The 23,980-nt window shown below is 51.0% G+C and overlaps 2 protein-coding genes and 1 pseudogene across 16 annotated transcripts in view; 2 read left to right on the top strand and 1 right to left on the bottom strand.

Annotated features, from left to right (window-relative positions):
* GOLGA2 (golgin A2) overlaps positions 1-23,980 on the bottom strand; it is a 434,268-nt gene that overhangs the window by 192,815 nt on the left and 217,473 nt on the right. The window lies entirely within an intron of this gene.
* Positions 755-18,532, top strand: LOC126937259 (protein PAT1 homolog 1-like; annotated as a pseudogene).
* ODF2 (outer dense fiber of sperm tails 2) overlaps positions 18,038-23,980 on the top strand; it is a 45,902-nt gene continuing 39,959 nt past the window's right edge. For 4 of the 15 annotated variants that reach the window (XM_050759849.1, XM_050759845.1, XM_050759855.1 and 1 more), the window contains exons 1-3: positions 19,227-19,385; positions 19,996-20,235; positions 22,702-22,792. In XM_050759849.1, coding sequence (XP_050615806.1) covers positions 20,204-20,235; positions 22,702-22,792 — 123 coding nt within the window. In that variant the 5' untranslated portion in view covers positions 19,227-19,385; positions 19,996-20,203. Of the gene's footprint in view, positions 18,053-18,814; positions 19,065-19,208; positions 19,386-19,995; positions 20,236-22,701; positions 22,793-23,648; positions 23,803-23,980 lie in introns of those variants that run through there. The other 11 variants (XM_050759857.1, XM_050759856.1, XM_050759851.1 and 8 more) reach the window with 7 other exon arrangements.

The raw sequence follows: 23,980 nt of genomic DNA, 5'->3' as shown, positions 1-23,980 counted from the left end.
TTTGTATTTTTACTTCATATTTTTTAACTCATGGCTGAGCCTCTGTATCTCAGCTGGCATGGGAGGAGGCTTCCTGATCTATGGTTGAGCAATTAGAGGGAGAGAGACGGGAGGACAGGCGAGGAGTCAGGCCGATCCAGCATCGCCTCTGTGCTGGGTGATCTTGGGTGGGTGTCATCCCTTCCCTGGGCCTTAGTCTACTCTTTGGTCATTGTGGCTGGTTGGGTATAGAGTGGCCTGGCCTGAGTCTGGCCCACAGTGAGTGCTCACCCAGTGGGGCGGATGTAGTCATCCCCGAAGTCATTACCAGCCTCACCTTGCTGGTCAGGGTGGGCCCAGCCAGTCCAAGGGCTGCTGATATCCCCCAGCTCTTTGGATCATCTCTTGTGCAGCTGAAACCTTGACTTAGGGGAAGAGGAACCCCCTGGGAGGGGCTGGGGGAGATCCTGGGTTCCCCTCTGGCGCTAACCAGTGTGGCCACCAGAGGGCGCAAGGAGGCAGAGCCTGTACTTGGACAGGATGCTCCCTGCTGGGTTGGGGTCAACACCAGGAAGGGAGCGTGGGCCATAGTGAAGCTCCCCTTGGTGCTGGGGCGACCCGCAGCAGCTGATGGGAACTGCAAGCCTCTCCCCCACCCCCAGGGGGTCGGGCTTCTGGGCCCAGCCACTGTCTGTCATGCCTGCACTCAGGCAGCCGGAGGGGTGGGAGGGGAGATGGCTCCTGGCCTTGGCCACGGCTGCCTTGGCCTCCACCCATGCAGGACTGTGGCACCGATATCTCCAGGCTCCCTGTTACTGCTCCTCTTTCATGGCGGTCCCCGGACTTGGTTGTGTAAGCACCCTGGTCTTGGTAGAGTCCAAGAGTCACTCCCTGAAGTTGGCGTATCCCTTGGCTCTGTCCTGGGCGTGAGGTCCAGTACCTGGCACGGCTGTAAGAAGGACCTTGGGCCGGAGCTGTGGACTCGGTGCTTTATTCGTTCTAAGATGAAAGCCATTCATTCTTTTTTTTTTTTTTTTTTTTTTGAGACGGAGTCTTGCTCTGTCACCCAGGCTGGAGTGCTGTGGCCGGATCTCAGCTCACTGCAAGCTCCGCCTCCCGGGTTCCCGCCATTCTCCTGCCTCAGCCTCCCGAGTAGCTGGGACTACAGGCGCCCGCCACCTCGCCCGGCTAGTTTTTTTTGTATTTTTTAGTAGAGACGGGGTTTCACCGTGTTCACCAGGATGGTCTCGATCTCCTGACCTCGTGATCCGCCCGTCTCGGCCTCCCAAAGTGCTGGGATTACAGGCTTGAGCCACCGCGCCCGGCCGCCATTCATTCTTGATGGCTATGACCTTGAGCAACTCACTTCTCTCCAGGCTCCAGGTGTCCCCTTCATTCATTTGTTAACCTTTATTAAGCACCTCCCATGGGCCACGATCAGGCTCTGGGGATTCAGCAGTGAATGAAACTGACAAAAACTCCTGACCTCATTAAGCTGGCATTCTTCTTTTTCTTTTTTTGTGACAGAGTCTCATTCTGTCACCTTCTGTCACCACACCCAACCAAAACTGACATCCTAATGAGGGATACAGACAAAAACAAGGAAAGATTAGAGGGTGTGAATTGCTATAGAGAAAAATGAGGAGGGGGGAGATACAAAATAAGATCTAAGAAGTTAACAACTGAACAAACACGCAGGAGTGGGCCAGGCATAGTCACTCACACCTGTAATCCTAGCGCTTTGGAAGGCCTAAGCAGATGGATCACTGGAGGTCAGGAGTTTGAGACCAGCCTGGCCAACACGGGGAAATCCTGTCTCTATTAAAAATACAAAAATTAGCCAGATATGGTAGCGGGTGCCTATAATGCCAGCTACTCGGGAGACTGAAGCAGGAGAATTGCTTGAACCCGGGAGGTGGAGGTTGCAGTGAGCTGAGCTTGCGCCACTGCACTCCAGCGTGGGCGACAGTGAGACTCCATCTCAAAAACAGAAGACTTCACTGGGCGGGGTGGCTCACGCTTGTAATCCCACCACTTTGGGAGGCTGAGGCAGGTGGATCACGAGGTCAGGAGTTTAGGACCAGCCTGGCCAAGAGGGTTAAACACTGTCTCTACTAAAAATACAAAAATTAGCCAGGGATGGTGGTGGGCGCCTGTAATCCCAGCTACTTGGGAGGCTGAGGCAGGAGAATTGACTGAACCTGGGAGGCAGAGGCTACAGGGAGCCTAGATCGCATCACTGCATTCCCGCCTGGGCAACAAGAGTGAAACTTAGTTTAAAAAAAAAAAAAAAATGGCCGGGCGCGGTGGCTCAAGCCTGTAATCCCAGCACTTTGGGAGGCCGAGACGGGCGGATCACGAGGTCAGGAAATCGAGACCATCCTGGCTAACACAGTGAAACCCCGTCTCTACTAAAAAATACAAAAAACTAGCCGGGCGAGGTGGCGGGCGCCTGTAGTCCCAGCTACTCGGGAGGCTGAGGCAGGAGAATGGCGTAGACCCGGGAGGCGGAGCTTGCAGTGAGCTGAGATCCGGCCACTGCACTCCAGCCTGGGCGACAGAGCGAGACTCCGTCTCCAAAAAAAAAAAAAAAAAAAAAAAAAAAAAAAAAATTAGGTGAGAGTGGTGGTGGGCACCTGTGGTAGAAGAATTGCTTGAACCCAGAGGCGGAGGTTGCAGTGAGCTGTGATCGTGCAATTGTACTCCAGCCCGAATGACTGACTAAGACTGTCTCAAAAAGAAAAAATAAAAATTGAGATCCAAAAGGATATGTCAGGTAAGTAGTTGGATACACAAGTCTGAAATTCAGGGCCCTAGTCTGGGCTGGAGATAGAAGCTTGGAACCCTTCAAGCTGTATACTCCTCCACCAGTTACCCAGGGAACCTGTTAAAAGACACATTCCTGCCCCCTCCCAATTCTCTGAAGGTTCTGATTTAGTAGGCTATGGGTGAGGCCTGACGTTTTTTACTCTCTCTCCCTCTTTTTTTTTTTTTTGGTAGAGACACAGTTCTCACTATGTTGCCCAGGCTGGTCTCAAACTCCTGAGCTCAAGTGATCTTCCTGCCTCAGCCTCCTAAAGTGCTGTGATTACAGGCATGAGCCACTGCACCTGGCCTTTTTTATTTTTATTTATTTATTTTTGAGACAGAGTATCGCTCTGTCTTACTCTGTCACCCAGGCAGTGATGTACTCGCCAGAGTACAGTGGTGCTCTGTACTCTGTACCACAGCTCATTGCAGCCTTGACCTCCTGGGCTCAACTGATCCTCCTGCCTCAGCCTCCCAAGTAGCTGGATCTACAGGCCCTTGCCACCACCCTGGCTAATTTTTAAATTTTTTGTAGAGGTGAGATCTCGGTATATTACCCAGGCTGGTCTTGAATCCCGAGCTCAAACAATCCTCTTGCCTCAGCCTCCTAAAGTTCTGGGATTACAGGTGTGAGCCACCACACCCAGGCTGGTGTTTTGTTTTGTTTTGAGACGAGTCTCTCTCTGTCACCCAGGCTGTAGTGCAGTAGCAGGATCTCAGCTTACTGCAACCTCCACCTCTTGGGTTCAAGTGATTCTCCTGCCTTAGTCTCCCAAGTAGTTGAGATTACAGGTGTGAGACACCACGTCCCCCTAATTTTTGAACTTTTATTGGAGACTGGGTTTCACCAGGTTGGCCAGGCTGGTCTTGAACTCCTGAGCTCAAGCAATTCCCCCCACCTTGACCTCCCAAAGTGCTGGGATTACTGATGTGAGCCACCACGCCTTGCCAAGGCGATGGCTTTTATAGAAATCTGTTCCCTGACTTTTTAAGTAGCAAGTAGTACCTTCCCTTGTAAACTCCAATTGTAAGTGCTTCTGGCTCCCTGTCTGCTGAAGTCAGGGGCTATTGGCCCCTTTGCTGAGTGCCCCAAACTGCGGAGTTTCCTGAGCTCCTTTGTCTGCTTTTAACGTTCTTTTGCGTCCTCCTTTGCTGGCATGTTGCCAGGATAAAGAACATGGAATCTGGAGTGGGTCCCACGTGGGCTGTAGTCCTGACATGGCGTGGGGAATGTGTGACCTTGGGCATGTTACTTAGCCTCTCTGAACCTTCATTTCTCCATCTTCAAGTGAGGACAATATTACTTTGTAGAATGCAGGTAAGGCACAGTGAATGGTATTTGATTATCTGGTCTTCTGATTGTCCCAGAGCCATGAGTAAGGATGCTTTTTGCTGTAAGGAACCAACTCAAACTGGCTTAAGAAGACCATGTACAGGCTGACATAACACAGAGTGCAAAGCTGTAATCCCAGCACTTTGAGAGACTGAGGTGGATGGATCACTGGAGGTCAGGAGTTTGAGACCAGCCTGGCCAACATAGGGAAACCCCATCTCTACTAAAAATACTGAAATTAGCTGGGCATGGTGGTGGGCACCTGTAATCTCAGCTACTCAGGAGGCTGAGGCAGGAGAATCGCTTGAACCCAAGAGGCAGAGGTTGCAGTGAACCAAGATCGTGCCACTGCACTCCAGTTTGGGTGACAGAGTGAGACTCCATCTCAAAAAAAAGAGTCACTTCGGCTGGGCGCGGTGGCTCAAGCCTGTAATCCCAGCACTTTGGGAGGCCGAGACAGGCGGATCACGAGGTCAGGAGATCGAGACCATCCTGGCTAACACGGTGAAACCCCGTCTCTACTAAAAAATACAAAAAACTAGCCGGGCGAGGTGGCGGGCGCCTGTAGTCCCAGCTACTCGGGAGGCTGAGGCAGGAGAATGGCATAAACCCAGGAGGCGGAGCTTGCAGTGAGCTGAGATCCGGCCACTGCACTCCAGCCTGGGCGACAGAGCGAGACTCCGTCTCAAAAAAAAAAAAAAAAAAAAAAAAAAAGAGTCACTTCTAGGCTGGGTGTGGTGGCTCACACTTGTAACCCCAGCACTTCAGGAGGCCGAGGTGGATGGATCACAAGGTCTGGAGATGGAGACCATCTTGGCTAACACAGTGAAACCCCGTCTCTACTAAAAATACAAAAGCAAAATTTAGCTGGGCGTGGTAGCGGGTGCCTGTAGTCCCAGCTACTTGGGAGGTTGAGGGGGAGAATGGCGTGAACTCAGCAGGCGGAGCTTGAAGTGAGCCAAGATTGCACCACTGCACTCCAGCCTGGGTGACAGAGCGAGACTCCATCTCAAAAAAAAAAAAAAAAAAAAAAAAAAAAAAGAGTCACTTCTAGATGCTTTTGAAGAAAGAACCCCAGCCAGCCTCTCCACATCGGCCCAAATAGAGTCACGTGTCCATTTCTGAACCAAGTGTTGACAATCATTGACAAGGAGGTGAGATTATCAACAGGCCAAGCAGACTCATCCTCAGAACCAGGCTGGGCTCAGCCTCCTCTGCAGCAGTGTGTCATGGACACTCAGTGTGATTTATTGGCAAGTGAGCCAATAAATGTTGATCACCACCCTCTTTGGGGCAGCTGGGCAGGGCCTATGGTGGCCTGTGTGGGGCAGGATTCTATTTTATGTCCATGGTTCCTGTGGAAAGTGAACATGTTGTTCTGATGAGCTGGCTGGGCCAAGGTGGGGGTCCACACCCTGGACATCCACTTAAGCAGTCAGCTGCAGAGAGCGCCACTGCTTGTCTTGGACAGGGGACCCATGGACCTCCTGCTAGAGGAGTTCTGGTCCCGTGTGCCCAAGGTGCAGCTGGCCCAGGAAGGAGGAGGCTGGTGTGCATCTCTCCTGGGAGTAGTTCCCCAGCTCCATCTTCACAAATTTTAATACCTCCCATCCATTTGCAACTAACCTGTTCTCCTACTGGCATCTGTGACAGCTTTTTTTTTTTTTTTTTTTTTTTTTTTTTTGAGATGGAAGCTTGCTCAGTTGCCCAGGCTGGGGTGCAGTGGTGCAGTTTCAGCTCACTGCAACCTCTGCCTCCCGGTTCAAGCAATCCTCCCACCTCAGCCTCCCAAGTGGCTGGGAATACAGGCATGTGCCACCACTCCTGGCTAAGTTTTTTTTTTTTTTTTTTTTTTTTTTTTTGGTAGGTGGATTTTTAGTAGAGATGGAGTTTCACCATGTTGACCAGGCTGGCCTCCCACAGTGCTGGGATTACAGGCATGAGCCACTGTGCCTGGCCCGTCTTTTTTTTTTTTTTTTTTTTTTGAGACAGAATCTTGCTTTGTCACCCAGGCTGGAGTGCAGTGGCGCGATTTCGGCTCACTGTAACCTCTGCCTCCTGGGTTCAAGCAATTTTCCTGGCTCAGCCTCTGGAGTAGCTGGGATTACAGGCATGTGCCACCACGCTCAGCTAATTTTTGTATTTTTAGCAGAGAAATGGTTTCACTGTGTTGGCCAGGCTGGTCTCGAACTCCTGACCTCAGGTGATCCTCTCGCCTCAGAGTCCCAAAGTGCTGGGATTACAGGCGTGAGCCACCGCGCCCAGCTGGCCCAAGTCTTTAAATATAATTGCAACTGAGGGTATGGCAGCGGCCAGAGGTCCTGAGTTGGTGGAGGACCCCAGCCCGGGGAGTCAGTGCTTCTTCCCTCTCTTTCCTACTTTTCTCCCCACTCCCTCCCTCCCCAAGAGTCTTTGGAGGATTGTCCTGTGGATGAAGTTGAAGATGCATTTCAGGGCCTGGGAAAAGAAGATGAGGAAATTGATCAATTCAGTGATAATACATTTGGGTCAGGTGCAACTGATAATCATTGGCAGGAAGCACATGAGTGCCTGGCTGAACTGGAAGAAAAGCAACCAGTGGCAGTTATTGAACAAAAAGGCAATGGAGAGAGGCATGAAATGGATTTGTTGGGTGACCATGAGGAGAATCTAGTAGAAAGGCTCAGTAAGATGGTAACTGAAAATGAACTAGAAGATCTGGCAATCATGAGGACAGTGCAAACCAGGCCAGTTTTATAACCCCAACCAGGAAGTCTGAATTCCAGGATCTGGGATGAATCTGAAGTTCTGAGGGTAATCCAAAGACTACTGCTCACTCAGGAAGTGCCTACAGTGTCTGTATTAGAATGTGCCTTGCCTCAGAGGCCCCCAGGGTCCAGAAGATGATCAGGACCTTTCTGAACATGCGTTACCGAGGCGGTCAACTTCATCTATCATTGGCAGTCCTCCTGTTAGAGCTGTCCCCATAGGCGCCCCACCTAAGCAGATGACTGTACCCAGTCTCGCCCAACACTTTCTGTGTCCCAAGCCTGTCCATGTTCAGCCCCCAATGCCACCGCATTATCCTGCTCCCTATGGTGACAGGACATCTCCAAGTCAGCTCTGCTGTGTCCCGCTACAGCCTGGATGTATGTCTCCCAGCCAGTTCGCATGGGTCCCTGGATTTGTTGGTAGTCTGTTTGCTGCCATGAATCCCAAATTACTACAAGGGCCAGTGGGCAGATGCTTCCCCCAGCACCAGGCTTCTGTGCCTTCTTTAGTGCTCCACTCCTGCTGCACCACCTCCACGGCAGCACCCTCCTGGCCCAGGACTCCACCTGCAAAGCCTAAGATCTCAGGCCCCAATGTTTATACTGGACACAACTCACTTTCATCCACAGCATTGTTGACTCTTGCATCAGAGACAGCAACAGAATAGAAATCAGCATCAGAATCTCAATGGTGCAGGAGATAGAGGAAGTCAATGGAACACTCATCAAGATAATCTCTGAAAGGATCCATATGCCAATCTCATGTTGCAGCAGGAAAAGGATTGGGTCCCTAAAATCCAGATGATGCAATTGCAAACCACTGATCCCTACCTGGAAGATTTTTATTACCAGAATTACTTGGAAAAACTGTCAGCTGCTGAAGAAAAATAAGGTGATGGCCCTAAAAAGGAGTGCACCAAGCTCATCACCCCTCAGTTGGCCAAACCTGAGCACGCCTATAATCCAGTGCAATTTGCGGGCACTTTCGGAAAGCTGACTGTTTCTAGTGTAAATAATCAGCAAAAAATGACTGATGCTCTTGTGACATCTTGGAGTGAGGATAATGAGACAGAAGAAAAGTTCGAGACAAGAGGAGAAAACCCTTGTCATGGCCGAGCGCAGTGGCTCAAACCTGTAATCCCTGCGCTTTGGGAGGCTGAGGCGGGCAGATCGTGAGGTCAAGAGATCGAGACCATCCTGGCTAACACGGTGAAACCCCGTCTCTACTAAAAATACAAAAATTAGCCGGGCGTGGTGGCGGGCGCCTGTAGTCCCAGCTACTCGGGAGGCTGAGGCAGGAGAATCGCTTGAACCTGGGAGGTGGAGGTTGCAGTGAGCCAAGATCATGCCATTGCACTCCAGCCTGGCGACAGAGGGAGACTCCATCTCACACAAACAAACAAAACCCTGTCATAATTGAGAAAACCTACAGATTACTCCTTGATGCGAAGGACTATGAAAGTCATTATTGCCTGAAGCTAGAATGGATGAGGGAAAGCACAAAATGTGTAGCATGTATGACAAGTTAAGGAGGAAATTGCCTGGACAAGAGAGGCCTAGTGATGACCACTTTGTGCAGATCATTTGTATCCGAAAAGGGAAGAGAACGGTTGCCTGTATTCTTCCTTTCCTCTCCACAGAGCAAGCAACTGACATTCTCCTGATAACAGCCAGGAACCTCCCTTTCCTTATCAAGAAGGACGCACAGGGGCGAGGCACCCTGGCTCACTCTTGTAATGCCAGCACTTTGGGAGGCTGAGGCGGGCGGATCACTTGAGATCGGGAGTTCGAGACCAGCCTGGCTAACATAGTGAAACCCCATCTCTACTAAAAATACAAAAATTAACTAGACATGGTGGTGCATACGTGTAATCCCGGCTACTTGGGAGGCTGAGGCAGGAGAATTGCTTGAACCTGGGATGCGGAGGTTGCAGTGAGCCGAAATTGCACCAGTGCACTCCAGCCTATGTGACAGAGCGAGACTCCGTCTCAAAATAAATAAATGAATAAATAAGTTAAAAATAGCCGAGTGTGGTGGTGTGACCTATAGTCCCAGCTACTTGAGAGGCTGAGGTGGGAGGATCATTTTAACCCAGGAGTTCAAGGCTGCTGTGGGCTATGATCACACCACTGCACTCCAGCCTGGGTGACAGAATGAGACACTGTAGCTAAATAAATACATGTGAAATGTGAGCTCGCTTCTATGAAAATAACTTTTTATGTCAGGTTTCATGTTTGAAACAGCTACACACAATTTCTGATAACTTGTTATCAGGAGAAATAGGCTTTGTAATGGTAGTCTCTTAAGAAATTATTGATGGCTACTAATAGTGAGAACCTTTATTCACCGCTGCAGGTGATATAAAATTTGGACCTTTTTAGGCCGGGCTTGGTGGCTCACGCCTGTAATCCCAGCACCTCAGGAGGCCGAGGTGGGCGGATCACCTGAGGTCAGGAGTTCGAGACCAGCCTGACCAACATGGAGAAACCCCGTCTCTACTAAAAATACAAAATTAGCCAGGCGTGGTGGCGCATGCCTGTAATGCCAGCCACTTGAGAGGCTGAGGCAGGAGAATTGCTTCAACCTGGGAGGTGGTGGTTGTGGTGAGCCGAGATTGCATGTGCCATTGCACTCCAGCCTGGGCAACAAGAGCAAAACTCTGTCTCAAAAAGAAAAAAAATTGGCCGGGCGCGGTGGCTCACGCCTGTAATCCCAGCACTTTGGGAGGCCGAGGCGGGCGGATCACAAGGTCAGGAGATCGAGACCATCCTGGCTAACACTGTGAAACCCCGTCTCTACTAAAAATGCAAAAAATTAGCCGGGCGAGGCGGCGGGCGCCTGTAGTCCCAGCTACTTGGGAGGCTGAGGCAGGAGAATGGCATGAACCCGGGAGGCGGAGCTTGCAGTGAGCCGAGATCGCGCCACTGCACTCCAACCTGGGCGACTAAGCGAGACTCTGTCTCAAAAAAAAAAAAAAAAAAAAGAAAAATTTTTTTCTTTTTGAGACAGTATCATTCTATCACCCAGGCAGGAGTGCAGTGGCTTGATCACAGCTCACTGTAGCCTCCACCTCCCCAGTCTCAGGTGATCTTCCTACCTCAGCCTCCCAAGTAGCTGGGACCACAGGCACACACCGTGACGGCTGGGTTTTTTATTTTATTTTTTTGTAGAGACAAAGTCTCATTATGCTGCCTAGACTGGTCTTGAACTCCCGGGCTCAAGTGATCCGCCCTCCTTGGCTCCCAAAGTGCTAAGACTATAGGTGTGTACTACTACATCCAGCCTGAAATGATTTTTTAATCTCTTCTCTTTTTTTTTTTTTTTTTTTGAGACAGAGTCTTGCTATGTCGCCCAGGCTGGAGTGCAGTGATGCCATCTCGGCTCACTGCAACCTTCGCCTCCTGGGTTCAAGCGATTCTCCTGCCTCAGCTTCCCGAATAGCTGGGACTACAGGCATTTGCCACCACGCTCGGCTAATTTTTGTGTTTTTTTTAAGTAGAGACGGGGGTTTCACCATGTTGGCCAGGCTGGTCTCAAACTCCTGAACTCAAGTGATCTGCCCTCCTTGACCTCCCAAAGTTCTGGGATTACAGGCTTGAGCCACTGCGCCCAGCCTCTTTCTTTCTTTCTTTTTTTTTTTTTTTTGAGGCAGAGTCTCGCTCTGTCGCCCAGGCTGGAGTGCAGTGGCCGGATCTCAGCTCACTGCAAGCTCCGCCTCCCGGGTTTACGCCATTCTCCTGCCTCAGCCTCCCGAGTAGCTGGGACTACAGGCGCCCGCCACCTCGCCCGGCTAGTTTTTTGTATTTTTTAGTAGAGACGGGGTTTCACCGGGTTAGCCAGAATGGTCTCGATTTCCTGACCTCGTGATCCGCCCGTCTCGGCCTCCCAAAGTGCTGGGATTACAGGCTTGAGCCACCACGCCCAGCCGCCTCTTTTCTTTTCTTTTTTTTTTTTTTTTTCTTTACTTAAATGTTTAGTTTATTCCTCATTTTTCTTCATATCGTATAAGCAATGCAACAATGTTTTTAATATTATCTTAAGCACCAAGGCTCTAACATTTCTGTTTTGACTGCTTCAAACAAGTTTTGATATTCCAGATTATAAGCAATATCAAAGATACTATGCAGTCAATTCCAGACCACCACAATACAACAAATATTGCAATTAAGTAAGTCACACACTTTTTTTGATTTTCTAGTGCATACAAAAGTTATGTTATACTATGCCATAGTCTGTTAAGTATGCAATAGCATTATGTGTAAAAAATAATGTACATGCCTTAATTAAAAATACTTGATTGCTAAAAAATGCTAACAATCATCTCATCCTTCAGTGAGTTCTAATGTTTTTGCTGGTAGAGGGTCTTGACTCCATGTTGTTGGCTGCATGTTGATGGCTGCTGACTGGGTCATAGTTGTTGAAAACTGGGGTGGCTGTGTCAGTTTATTCTACATGACTGGGGAAGCCTCAGAATCATGGTGGGAGGTGAAAGGTACTTTGTTCCGCATGGCTGGGGGAGGGGCCTCAGAATCGTGGTGGGCACTTCTTACGTGGCGGCAGCAAGAGAAAATGAGCTTTTTTTTTTTTTTTTTTTTTTTTGAGACGGAGTCTCGCTCTGTCGCCCAGGCTGGAGTGCAGTGGCTGGATCTCAGCTCACTGCAAGCTCTGCCTCCCGGGTTTATGCCATTCTCCTGCCTCAGCCTCCCGAGTAGCTGGGACTACAGGCGCCCGCCACCTCGCCCGGCTATTTTTTTTGTATTTTTTAGTAGAGACGGGGTTTCACCGTGTTAGCCAGGATGGTCTCGATCTCCTGACCTCATGATCCACCCGTCTCGGCCTCCCAAAGTGCTGGGATTACAGGCTTGAGCCACCACGCCCGGCCGCCTCTTTTCTTTCTTAAGCTGCGTCCTGGCTATGTCAGTGTTTATTTTATTATAGATCCTTAAACTAAACTTACACATTCTGTTACGGGTTGAATTGCATCCTCCCTGAATTCATGTGTCAAAGTTCTTACCCCTAGTACCTCAGAATGTGACCTTACTTTGTTTTGGTTTGTTTCTTTGAGACAAAGTCTAGCTCTGTTGCCCAGGCTGGAGTGCAGTGGCACGATCTCGGGTCACTGCAACCTTCACCTCCCGGTTCAAGCAATTCTCCTGCCTCAGCCTCCTCAAGTAGCTAGGACTACAGGTGCATGCCACCATGCCCAGCTAATTTTTGTAATTTTAGTAGAGACGGGGTTTCGCCGTGTTGGCCAGGCTGGTCTTGAACTCCTGAGCTCATGATCTGCCCGCCTCCGCCTCCCGAAAGTCCTGGGATTACAGCTGTGAGCCGCTGTGCCCGGCCACTCATTTGGATATAGGGTTATCATAAATGTAATCCGTTAAGATGGGGCCCTACTGAAGTAGAGTGGGTCCCTAATCCAGTATATCTAATGTCCTTACAAAAAGGGGAAATTTGGACACAGGCACACACACACAACACCAGATGGAGGTTGGAGTTATGCTGCCAGGGAACCACCAGAAGTTAGAACAAAGTTGGCAATACATCCTTCCCTGGCACCTTCAGAAGGAGCACAGCCCTTGCAGACACCTTGATCTTGAACTCCAGCCTCCAGAACTGCCAGACAATACATTTCCTTTTTTTTTTTTTTCTTTCTGAGACAGAGTCTTGCTCTGTCACCCAGGCTGGAGTACAGTGGTGCCATCTCAGCTCATTGTAACCTCTGCCTCTCAGGTTCTAGCAATTCTCCTATCTACCTTGGGTGAAAAAGCGAGACCCTGTCTCAAACAAAACAAAACAAAACAATACAAAGAAACTAATCTCTTAAAGAGAATTGAGAGACTTTCAGTTTTCTGTACGCGGGGATAGTTTGTCTAGCAGAGGGCATATTTGTTGCTTTAAAGACTGGCAAAATCCCTCCTGTTGTTTGTAACAGTAAACCCTGGGTGAGTTCATGCATTCTCAGAAACTGTTGGTTGGGGTTCCAACACGGAAAGACAGCTGTACCTGTGCCATGTTAAATCAGAGAAAAAGGTTGTTGAATAATAAGTGTAACATGAGTTGATTTAAGTGAAAAATATTTTCATTTGCCTTGAAAAGTCAGCAAGGAGGACATTAAAAGGTTCACAGCAGTTAATAGGTCAGTGCAGTGGCTCATTCCTGTAATCCCAGCACTTTGGGAGACTGAAGCGGGAGGATTGCTTGAGCTCAGGAGTTTGTGACCAGCCTGGGCAACATAGCAAGACCCTGTCTCTAATTAATAAATAATAATAATAAAACAGCGGTTAACATCTGAAAAAAAAAAAAAAAGAAGAAGAAGAAACTGTTGATTGGGTATAAACTGGCCTAACCCTTTTGGCAAGATTTCTTGTCTTTTTTTTTTTTTTTTTTTTTGAGTGTTGCTCTTTTGCCCAGGCTGGAGTGCAGTGGCGCAATCTCAACTCGCTGCAAGCTTCACCTCCTGGGTTCACACCATTCTCTTGCCTCAGCCTGCCGAGTAACCCGGACTACAGGCACCTGCCACCACGCCCAGCTAATTTTGTTGTATTTTTAGTAGAGACAGGGTTTCACCATGTTAGTCAGGATGGTCTCAATCTCCTGACTTCATGATCTACCCGCCTCGGCCTCCCAAAGTGCTGGGATTATAGGCATGAGCCACCGCATCTGGCTTCAAGTTTTGTGTTTTTTGTAGAGACACCATGTTTCCAGGCTGGTCTTGAACTCCTGGGCTCAAGCCCGCCTCATCTCCTAAAGTGTTGGGATTACAGGCATGAGCCGCACTGTACCTGGCTCCCCAAAAGAAGTCTTTAAAGTTTGATCCTTCATTGAACTTTTAAAGTGAAACTCTCAGAGGATCTATTTTGGCTAGGTTCTGTGGGACATGAGGAAGTGGCCCTTGCCTGAAGAGAGCACCCAACAGGAGGTGGCACAAGATTTCCACACACACACGAGTGCCCACAGCAGGAATATTGGGACCCATACCCAGGAGGAAGCCATCAAAGCATCCTGAGAAGCGGGAGCCACAGCAGGCCTCAGGGAGGAGGCAGCATCTGAACTTGGCCTAGAGGGTTCCCACAGTTGCAGGGGCTGGAGATCCTGGCCCAGGCCCAGCCCCTGTGCTCCTGAAGTGGACACTCTAGAGATGAGTGGAGGATCAACCCTGTTTCTGGTTTGGGGTGGTTTGTGTGTTTGGGGCAAGGGAATTTCTCAGGTTGCCCTTATTTTCTGAAACGCACATACTCCTGGATGTTTCCGTGTAAACCATCTGCTTTTACCAAAGCACGAGTTCCTCTCAACTCTCCATGGGGACCGGGGAGGTGGGGGTTGCAGATATCAGACAGACTTGGAGCTTCGGGGTGGCCTGTGGGTCTGGTGAATTCTGTGGTTCTCCAAGTGTGATCCTTGGCCAGTAGCACCAGCATCACCTGGACATCTATTAGAAATGCAAATTTTCGGCCGAGCACAGTGGCTCACTCTTGTAATCCCCGGACTTCGGGAGGCTGAGGCGGGTGGATCACCTGAGGTCAGGAGTTTGAAACCAGCCTGGCCAATATGATGAAACCCCGTCTGTACTAAAAATACAAAAAATTAGCCAGGCGTGGTGGCAGGCGCCTGTAATCCCAGATGCTCAGGAGGCTGAGGCAGGAGAATCGCTTGAACCCGGGAGTGCGGAGGTTGCAGTGAGCTGAGATCACACCACTGCACTCCAGCCTGGCCACAAGAGCAAAACTCTGTCTCAAAAACAACAACAACAACAACAACAACAACAACAACAACAAAAAGAAATGCAAATTTTCTGGCCCCATCTCAAACCTATTGAATCAGATACTTTTAGAGAATTGGTTCCTGTAATGTGTTTTAACAAGCCTGTGACTCTGGTTTGAGAACCACTGATAGTGATATTTACTCCAGGTGACCCAGGGAAGCGGGGCCCAGCCTGGGCTCCCCCGACCCCTGTCCACCTTTCCTGACTGCTCCGTGCTCACCTCCAAGAGGCTGAAGCTGTTCCTGACTGATGGCTCACGGGAGGACTGGGAGCTGGGATGCTGTTTGGCTAACATCCTCTCCTACAGCGAGGGGGTGAGGTCTGCAAGGGGTACCCAGGGCATTCTCTGGAATGCTACCTCCTTCCCACTTAATGTGCTAGGTGGCATATTAGTATTATTAATCCATACATTCATTCAACAACTTTTTTTGTTGATTGTCCACCGTATACAGGTTGGTTTGGCTATTGGAGATACAGAAATGACTGTGATATCACCCTAGTCCACAAGGTGTCCACGGTCCAGTGGGGACATTGGGGTGGCCACCAGGCAGTGATAGAGCAACCAGGTGCAGTGGCTTGTGCTTGTAATCCTAGCTACTTGGGAGACTGATGCACCTCCTCGGGAGGTGGGAGAATCACTTGAGACCAGGAGCTTGAGACCAGCCTGGGAAACATAGTGAGACTGTCTCAAAAAAAAAAAAAAAAAAAAAAAAAAAATTAGCCGGGCTTGGTGACCCGCACCAGCAGTGTTAGCTACTCAAGAGGCTGAGGAGGGAGGATCGTTCGAGCTCAGGAGCTTGAGGCTGCAGTGAGTTATAATCATGCCACTGCACTCTAGTCTGGGTATGTTATATATATATGTGTGTGTGTGTATATATATGTATAAAAATATGTGTGTATTTATGTTTATTTATTGATGTTTATTTTTTGAGATAGAGTCTCACTATTTCACCCAGGCTTGAGTACAGTGGCACAATCATGGCTCACTGCAGTCTCGAACTCCCAGGCTCAAGCGACCCTCCCACCTCAGCCTCCCGAATAGCTGGAACTACAGGCACGTGCCACCATGCCCGGCTAATTTTTAAAAATGTTTTGTAGAGATGGTGTCTCCCTATGTTGCCCAGGCTGATTTCAAACTCCAGGTTTCAAGCAATCCTCCCACCTCAGCCTCCAAAAGTGCTGAGATTACAGGCGTGAGCGACCATGCCTGACAATTTTTTTTTTTTTTTTTTTTTTTGAGACGGAGTCTCATTCTGTGGTCCAGGCTGGAGTGCAGTGGTGGGATCCCTGCTCACTGCAACCTCCGCCTTCTGGGTTTGATCAGAACCCAGCCTCCTGAGTAGCTGGGATTACAGGTGCCCGTTACCATGCCTGGCTAATTTTTTTGTGTTTTTAGTAGAGATGGGGTTTCGCCTGTTGGCCAGGCTGGTCTGGAACTCCTGACCTCAAGTCATCTGCCCGCCTTGGCCTCCCAAAGTGCTGGGATTACAGACATGAGACACTGTGCCCAGCCCCCCACCCTTTTTTTTTTTTTTCTTTTTTTAAGTGATGGGGCCTCCCCATGTTACTCAGGCTGGTCTCAAACTCCTGAACTCAGGTAATCCTCCCACCTCAGTCTCCCAAAGTGCTGGGATTACAGGCATGAGCCACCATGCCTACCACCCCCCTCCCCAGCAAATTTTGTTTACAGTTAATATTGCAAAGGCCTCCTCTCTCTACATGCTTTCTTGTCTTTCCAATCCATGCTCCGCATTTTTGGAGATGGAGTCTCACTCTATCCTCCAGGGTGGAGTGCAGTGTTGCAATCTTGGCTCACTGCAACCTCTGCCTTCCAGGCTCATGCAATTCTCCTGCCTCAGCCTCCCGAGTAGCTGGGATTACAGGCATGCACCACCGCGCCTGGATAATTTTTGTATTTTTAGTAGAGATGAGGTTTCCACATGTCAGCCAGGCTGGTCTGGAACTCCTGACCTCAGGTGATCTGGTGATCTGCCCACCTCGGCCTCCCAAAGTGCCAAAGTGCTGGCATTACAGGCGTGAGCCACTCTGTGCTTGGCCACTTTTTTTTTTTTGAGATGAGTTGCGCTCTGTTGCCCAGGTTGGAGTGCAGTGGTGCGATCTTGGCTCACTGTAACCTCTACCTCCTGGGTTTAAGTGATTCTCCTGCCTCAGCCTCCTGAGTGGCTGGGACTATAGGCGCTGGCTGCCACGCCCGGCTAATTTTTGTATTTTTAGTAGATACGAGGTTTCACCATGTTGGCCAGGCTGGTCTCGAGTTCCTGACCTCAAGTGATCCACCTGCCTCAGCCTCCCAAAGTGCTGGGATTACAGGTGTGAGCCACAGCACCCAACCTAGAGTGAAATACTGAAAACCCTCTCATGACTTTCCAGGCTTCTGAGGGATGAAGTCCAACACCTTAGGCTGGACTACCAGACGCTGCATAGTCTGGTCCTGCTGACTTTGGCAGGATTTCTCTCACCACTGGCCCTGTAACACTTCAACGGACTGCAGTAATGATGCTTCATAGAAGATGCTGTGTTCTCTTGTACCTGCATGTGGTAACTGCGTACCTACTGCTCTCTGCTTAGAATTCCCTTTGCTGCTTGTTTGGCGAACTTCCACTCAACTTTCATGGCTCAGTTCCAATACCATCACCTCTGGGAACCATCTCCTGCCTGCCCCAGGAGGACTGGGACCTCCTTTTCCTGTCCTCTTTTCCTTGAACCTGTATTTCTTTTTTTGAGACAGAGTCTCGCTCTGTCACCCAGGCTGAAGTGCAGTGGTGATTTTGGCTCACTGCAACCTCTGCCTTCCAGGTTCAAGCAGTTCTCCCTGCCTCCGCCTCCCTAGTAGCTGGGATTACAGGCACACACCACCACGCCCGGTTAATTTTTGTATTTTTAGTAGAGATGGGGTTTCACTATGTTGGGCAGTCTGGTCTTGAACTTCTGACCTTAGGTGATCCGCTTGCCTCAGCCTCCCAAAGTGCTGGGATTACAGGCGTGAGCCACCGCAGAGTCTTAAAAGGTTGGGTTACAATGAGGATTAGGAAATCTGTCAATTATTCGACAGAGAGACAATGAATGGACCAAAGAATAGGGGAGCTCCCTGACATTACAGAACAAATTCAGTATGCAGTATACTGTGAAAGTGAGGCAGAAAAGCAGGTTTTGTTTGCGAGTTTGACTTTAGTATTGCAGGTGAAAAACTTGTGTGACCCTGGAGGTGTGTGGCTAAGGTGCTGCGGGGTCACCGGAGAAAGGTCAAGGGACTGTGGCCCAGTTGGCTCGGAGGTTGTTCAGGTCTCCCAGATTCCAGGGCGGCATTATGAGCCACATGACAGACCTCCCCTGACTGGCTGACAGCGAAGCATAATTGAGAAGATGGCGGACCAGCAAGGACCTCATCAGAATAGGTCTGTACACAGAGCGGCATGGAGAGTGCAGGAGGGTAGTAGGCCGGGCGGGCGCGGTGGCTCACGCCTGTAATCCTAGCACTTTGGAAAGCCGAGGCGGGCGGATCATGAGGTCAGGAGATCGAGACCATCCCGCCTAACATGGTGAAACCCCGTCTCTCCAAAAAATACAAAAAAAAAAAAAAAAAAACCCGGGCGTGGCGGGCGCCTGTAGTCCCAGGTACTCGGGAGGCTGAGGCAGGACAGTGGCGTGAACCCGGGAGGCGGAGGTTGCAGTGAGCCGAGATCGCGCCACTGCACCCCAGCCTGGGCGACAGAGAGACTCCGTCTCAAAAAAAAAAACAAAAAACAGAGTGCAGGAGGGTAGTGAAGCGCAAGGGGAATGCCGACCCTTTTTCCTGTTGGGCCCAAGACAGAGGCGATGTGGGCAGGGGAGAGAGGCCGGGGAATGCGCAGAAGCCGATTCCATCTCTGCACTAACAGTGGACTAGGGGCAGGGCTGGATTTTCGGAGGCAGTGTGCAGCTCCCAATAACGTGTTCCGTGGGTCCTCTGTGAGCCTAGTTTCCTGGTGGGTACCAAGGGGAGCGCGTCGGAACCGTACGCTCCTTTGAGTGAGGGGAATCTGGGAGGACCCAAGGCAGGGGAAACAGGGCCGAGCGGGAAAGCCCTTGAATTGGGGGCGAGACCAGGCCAGGCCTGCTGGACGGGTCGCACGTCTCCTTGGTGACGGGACGCTTGGCCCGGAAGTGGGCGGTGCTTCTGGCGGGGCGGGGCATCTCTGTGACGCTAGGGGCTGGGCCTCGATGGCGAAGCCCAAGCAGCTCCCGGGGGGGTTTGAACTGGCCAATGGGCGAGCTGCCGACCGGGTGTCGGAAAAGGAGGCGGAAGCCGGGAGGAGCCGCCGCCAGAGCCAGACTGCATCCGCCGCGGCGTCTCCATGGCACGACCCTGGCCTCCGACTTCAACGACTTCATAAGGCGGCGTTTCTGGGCTCAGCCGTGTCGCTCCTGGTGAGAGGCCGCCGGCAGGCGGGATCCAGCGCGCTCCGGGGCACCGCGGGCGAGACCGTCGCCTTCGTACCCCCGGCGCTGTCGGCCCCGCGGGGCCGTCGGGTCCTGCGTTCCCCGCCGCGTCGCGCTCGTCCCCCTCCTGTCAGAACCTGGGCCCCCGCCACGCCCACCGGCACGGGACCTCTCCTCCTCCCGCTAACGGGCGGCCGGCCGCCTCCTTCCTCTCCTGGCTACCGCGGGGCTCTGCCCCTCTTCTGCCGCCCGCGGGCAGGGCTTCACCTTTCTCTCTATGGGCAGAAACCGGTATCCTCCTGCCTGCTGGTGGGTGGCCGTCCCTTCTCTCCGCCGACAGAGGCTGTCCCTCGCTCTGCTGCCCGCCGGCGGCCTCGCCCCGACTGCCTCGTCCTCTCCGCGGGCCTCCATACGGCAGTCACTTGCCGGCCCTCCGTAGGCAGCGCTGTCCCCCGGGCACCGTCTCCGGGTCGCCAGGGCCCTCGCCCTCGGGGGTCCCGCCCGCCCCCTCCCAGCCCGATGTCTAACCTGCTTAGAACTCGGTTGTTCGGTTTTCCCTCGCGGCGGGGCGCCCGGGCTCCGCGCCTCCCTCTTTCAAACACTATTGGTCCTCTCGGGCACCTGTTCTTCCGGGAACGCCCCTTCTCCTAGGAGACAGTTGTCCGACCCCGCCCCAGCATCCCCGCTGCTCCCTGCGCGGTTCCGGCCCTCTGGGGCCCACTTGGGGCCGAGCGGTTCTCACTTGCCCTCTCCGCACGTCCGCCGGCGCCTCAGGTTTCCCCCGGTAGCCACCGGCCGTCCTCCGCGTGGGGCCCGGGCGCGGTGGTACTTTTCCCTCGCCGTTCTGCCCCGTCCCCTCCCCTTCCTCCCCTCTGCCCCCAGGTCGCTCAGCCTCTCCTATCTCCCCCTACTTTGGCAGGACAGTTGCTGTGCGACTTGGACAGTAGAGGAGCGCCTCCCAAGTTTTCATCCAACTGCCAACCCCAAAGCTTCCACCCTTCTCCCCTCAGAGAGGACGTTTGATGCCGGGCCCCTTGAGAGGCTCATTGACAAGCCCGCCCCTCTGGGTCCCCCTGAGCAGAGCCTGCTGACCCAATTGCCCACCTTTGCGGCTTTGATGCCTAGCCATGTCTGCCTCATCCTCAGGCGGCTCCCCCAGGTACTGCCAATGTGGGAGGCGCCTGCGCCCGAGGGCAGGGAAAGGTGGCCAGGGGTCCCCAGGGCAGGCTCGCCTGAGGCTTCCAGCTTCCTCATTGTGTTTGCTGAAAGTCTGGACCAAAACATTTAAAAATCATTTTTAAAGGGAAGGGGGAACGAAATGTATACACAATCTCAGCTCTACCTCCCTGGCTCCTTCCCAGCTCTACCTCCCTGGCTCCTTCCCTCCCCAAATGTCACAGCTTCCTGGAAGCAAACAGGGTCACTCTTGTTGTCTTCATAGAGTACTAGGTTCAGAGCCTTTTTGAAGGGAGTTGAGGTGTAAATAACATGTCGGAGGTGGATGTGGCAGTTAGCAAGATGATGGAATCCAGGTGGTTTGACAGGAAACCCACTGAGAGATTTCCCAAAACTGTTGGCTTTATGTGAACAATGTTCTGAATGATTAGGGAAAAAAGCCTGTCTTCTCAGTTTTGGTATTCCTTGGCTAAAGGATCAGTAGAGCGCTCTCTCTGTCTCTCTCTCTCTATATATATACATATTCCCTCTTTTTTTTTTTTTTTTTGAGACAAGAGTCTTGCTCTGTCGCCCAGGCTGGAGTGCAGTGGCTGGATCTCAGTTCACTGCAAGCTCCGCCTCCCAGGTTTATGCCATTCTCCTGCCTCAGCCTCCCGCGTAGCTGGGACTACAGGCGCCCGCCACCTCGCCCGGCTAGTTTTTTTGTATTTTTTAGTAGAGACGGGGTTTCACCGTGTTAGCCAGGATGGTCTCCATCTCCTGACCTGGAGATCCGCCCGTCTCGGCCTCCCAAAGTACTGGGATTACAGGCTTGAGCCACCACGCCTGGCCATTGCCTCTTTTTAAAATTAGGATGTAATACACATACAGCAAAACGCATACTACAGTGCTCAAGTATTTTTTCCTTGCATTTTGATATTGCATTATTTTCCTCAAGTACTTGTAGAGAGGGCAGGATGATAATTTGGGACCGCCCTGTCTCTGCCCCACCCTCCCCGCCACCCCCTGGTTGCTCAGCCTCTCTGATCTCTCCCCACTTTGGGGGCCAGGTGCGGTGGCTCATGCCTGTGCAATCCTAGCACTTTGAGAGGCCGAGGTGGGCGAATCACCTGAAGTCAGGAGTTCAAGACCAGCCTGACCAACATGGTGAAACCCCGTCTCTACTAGAAATATAAAAAATTTGCTGGGCATGGTGGCACACGCCTGTAATCCCAGCTACTTAGGAGGCTGGGGCAGGAGAACTGGAGAATTGCTTGAACCTGGGAGGCGGAGCTTGCAGTGAGCAAAGATTGGGCCACCGCACTCCATCCTGGGCGACAGAGTGAGACTCCATCTCAAAACAAAAACAAAAACAAAAAGGGCAGTGAGATGGATCAGATGGTAATTCCAAGTCCTGGAGTTCTTGGATGTACTGCTGAAAGATTTTTGGAGCAAATTAAACTTTTAAACTTTTGCTCTCTCTGTTTTTTTTTTTTTTTTTTTTTTTTTTCTGTCTTTGCAGATCTGGTGATGGGGCTGTACAGTATATGTGTAAGCAATGTGAATTACACATGGCATTAAAAAAAAAATCCCCTGCTGCTTAGGAGCTTAAAGGATAGGAAGTGGAATATTTTGGGAAACAGATGCTTTTTTATTCTCTTAGGGGACTATTTGAGCCTTAATTTGATGAGTGTGCGTTACAGTGACTTCTCGTGCCTGAGCCTAATGCTTTTTGAAAAAAATTTTTTTTCTTTTTTGTTGTTGTTTTGAAACAGGATCTCCCTCTGCCACCTAGGCTGGAGTGCAGTGGCGCGGTCGTGGCTTACTGCAGCTTCCACCTCCCAGGCTTAAGTGATTCTCCCACCTCAGCCTCCCAAGTAGCTGGGACTATAGACACGTGCCACCACGCCCAGCTAATTTTTGTATGTTTTGTAGAGATGGGGTCTTGCCATGTTGCCCAGGCTGGTCTCAAACTCCTGGGCTCAAGCAATCTGCCTGCCTTGGCCTCCAAAAGTGTTGGAATTACAGGCATGAGCCGTGGCTTGTGGCCACTAATGCTCTATTTTTGTCATTCACTCACTCCATCTTTCTCCAGGGCCGCTTCTGCTCCAGGTACTGTCCTGGGTGCTTCTACCCTCAGCCAAACCAGCACCTTGGCTGTGTTCATGTGCTGCTTGCTTTTTGTCATCTGACAGGCTGTCAGCCTGGCTTTTCAGTAAGGGTCATAATACATGTGATGTGACGATATGTTACAAGTCCAGCCTGCAAATGCCCGTCACCCTATTTCCATCCCACTGCTGGGCTCTCACGCACATCTGGTGCTCATCTCAGGGGAGTCAAGGAATTCCACGCTGGTTTTCCTAGCCTTGAACATGTTAGCTACCATAGTCAGTGTACAATTTCATGAAATCTAAAACATAAGAGAGCCCTAGTTTTCTGCTTACAATCTGGTTCTTGTGCCTGGGTGCAGGTTTCCATCGTGTGGGAAGAACGGAGTAACGAGTCTCACGCAGAAAAAGGTCTTGAGAGCACCTTGTGGCGCACCCAGTGTAACTGTAACGGTAGGTGATGCACTCACGTAGCAGCCCTCTTTGGTCACCCTGCTAAAAATGCTTCTGCACACCATTTCCAGGAGATGCCTTACCCTGCTGGGCACCATCGTCGCCCAGTTGCTCTGCTAGGTGCTGTTATGCATAGCCTGCTGATTTTTAATTACGATCATTTTTGTCTGCGGTAAGGCTGCCGGGTGTGAGGAAATTGTCTTAGACGTATTCTTCCAGCCAAATCCTAAAATCTTGAGATTTTTAAAATAAAGAAAGGAAAAGAAAAAGACGAGAAAAAAAAAGTTTAAAGAATGGGGGGAAGGATAAGAGCTGGTGGTGGTTGAGGGGTTTGTAGCTGCGGTTCTGCCTTGCTCATGTTTTCTTTAGAATCTAGACAACCTTCTCATCCTTAGGAATTCCTCCAGCTTTCTGTTTTCATGGTCTTTGGTCTGCCTGCTGTCTGATTTATTCTGCACCCTGAGCATTTTGTGTGTTTCCCACGCCAATCTGCATGCCCACTTGAGATCACTGTGTAGAAGGATCCACCTGCTTTCCGCTGTGCTTCACTAAATCCAAGGAGGAGCTGTGCATTCCAGCAGGTTTAGAAGAGATCCAGCCCTGAGGACCCTGGGGCCTGCGTCTGGGATCTGTTCTAGAATGAGTGGGTCTTGCAGACCCTCTCTTGAGTGGACCAGAATCTCCCTGGTGGTCTTCTGCTGGAATCTCTGCAGGAACCTGCTGAATGATACTCCCGCCTTGCTGCCTGCCTGCATGCCAGTAGTTGGTAGCTGTCCTGCTCGCTTGCTGGCTAGGCTTTTTGGTGGCCCCCAGAGGCTGTGAGCTCCGTTTTTATGCCCAGTTTACTCATCCACAGATCAACCATTTTTGTGTTGTCCTCCCCCACCTGCCAGAAGCCAACCATGAAGGACCGCTCTTCAACTCCCCCCTTACATGTTCACGTGGATGAGAACACCCCTGTCCACGTCCACATAAAAAAACTCCCGAAACCATCAGCGACCAGCAGCCAGGTAGGAGCATGCCAGTGGGGTGAGGTAGCAGCTGTGGATCTGGGTGATCCTGCTAAGCCCAGCCTCCTCGCACTGTGACTCCAAAGGTTTGGGAGACAAACACACTCTTTCGGAGGCCGGTTTCCTGGTTAGAAGGTAGGCAGGCCTGTCATCCAGGAGCAGCAGCAGTAACATTAGT

This window comes from Macaca thibetana, chromosome 15 (assembly GCF_024542745.1).
Source record: "Macaca thibetana thibetana isolate TM-01 chromosome 15, ASM2454274v1, whole genome shotgun sequence".
NCBI classification, from domain to species: Eukaryota; Metazoa; Chordata; class Mammalia; order Primates; family Cercopithecidae; genus Macaca; species Macaca thibetana.
This window is presented reverse-complemented; position numbering and strand designations above follow the sequence as displayed.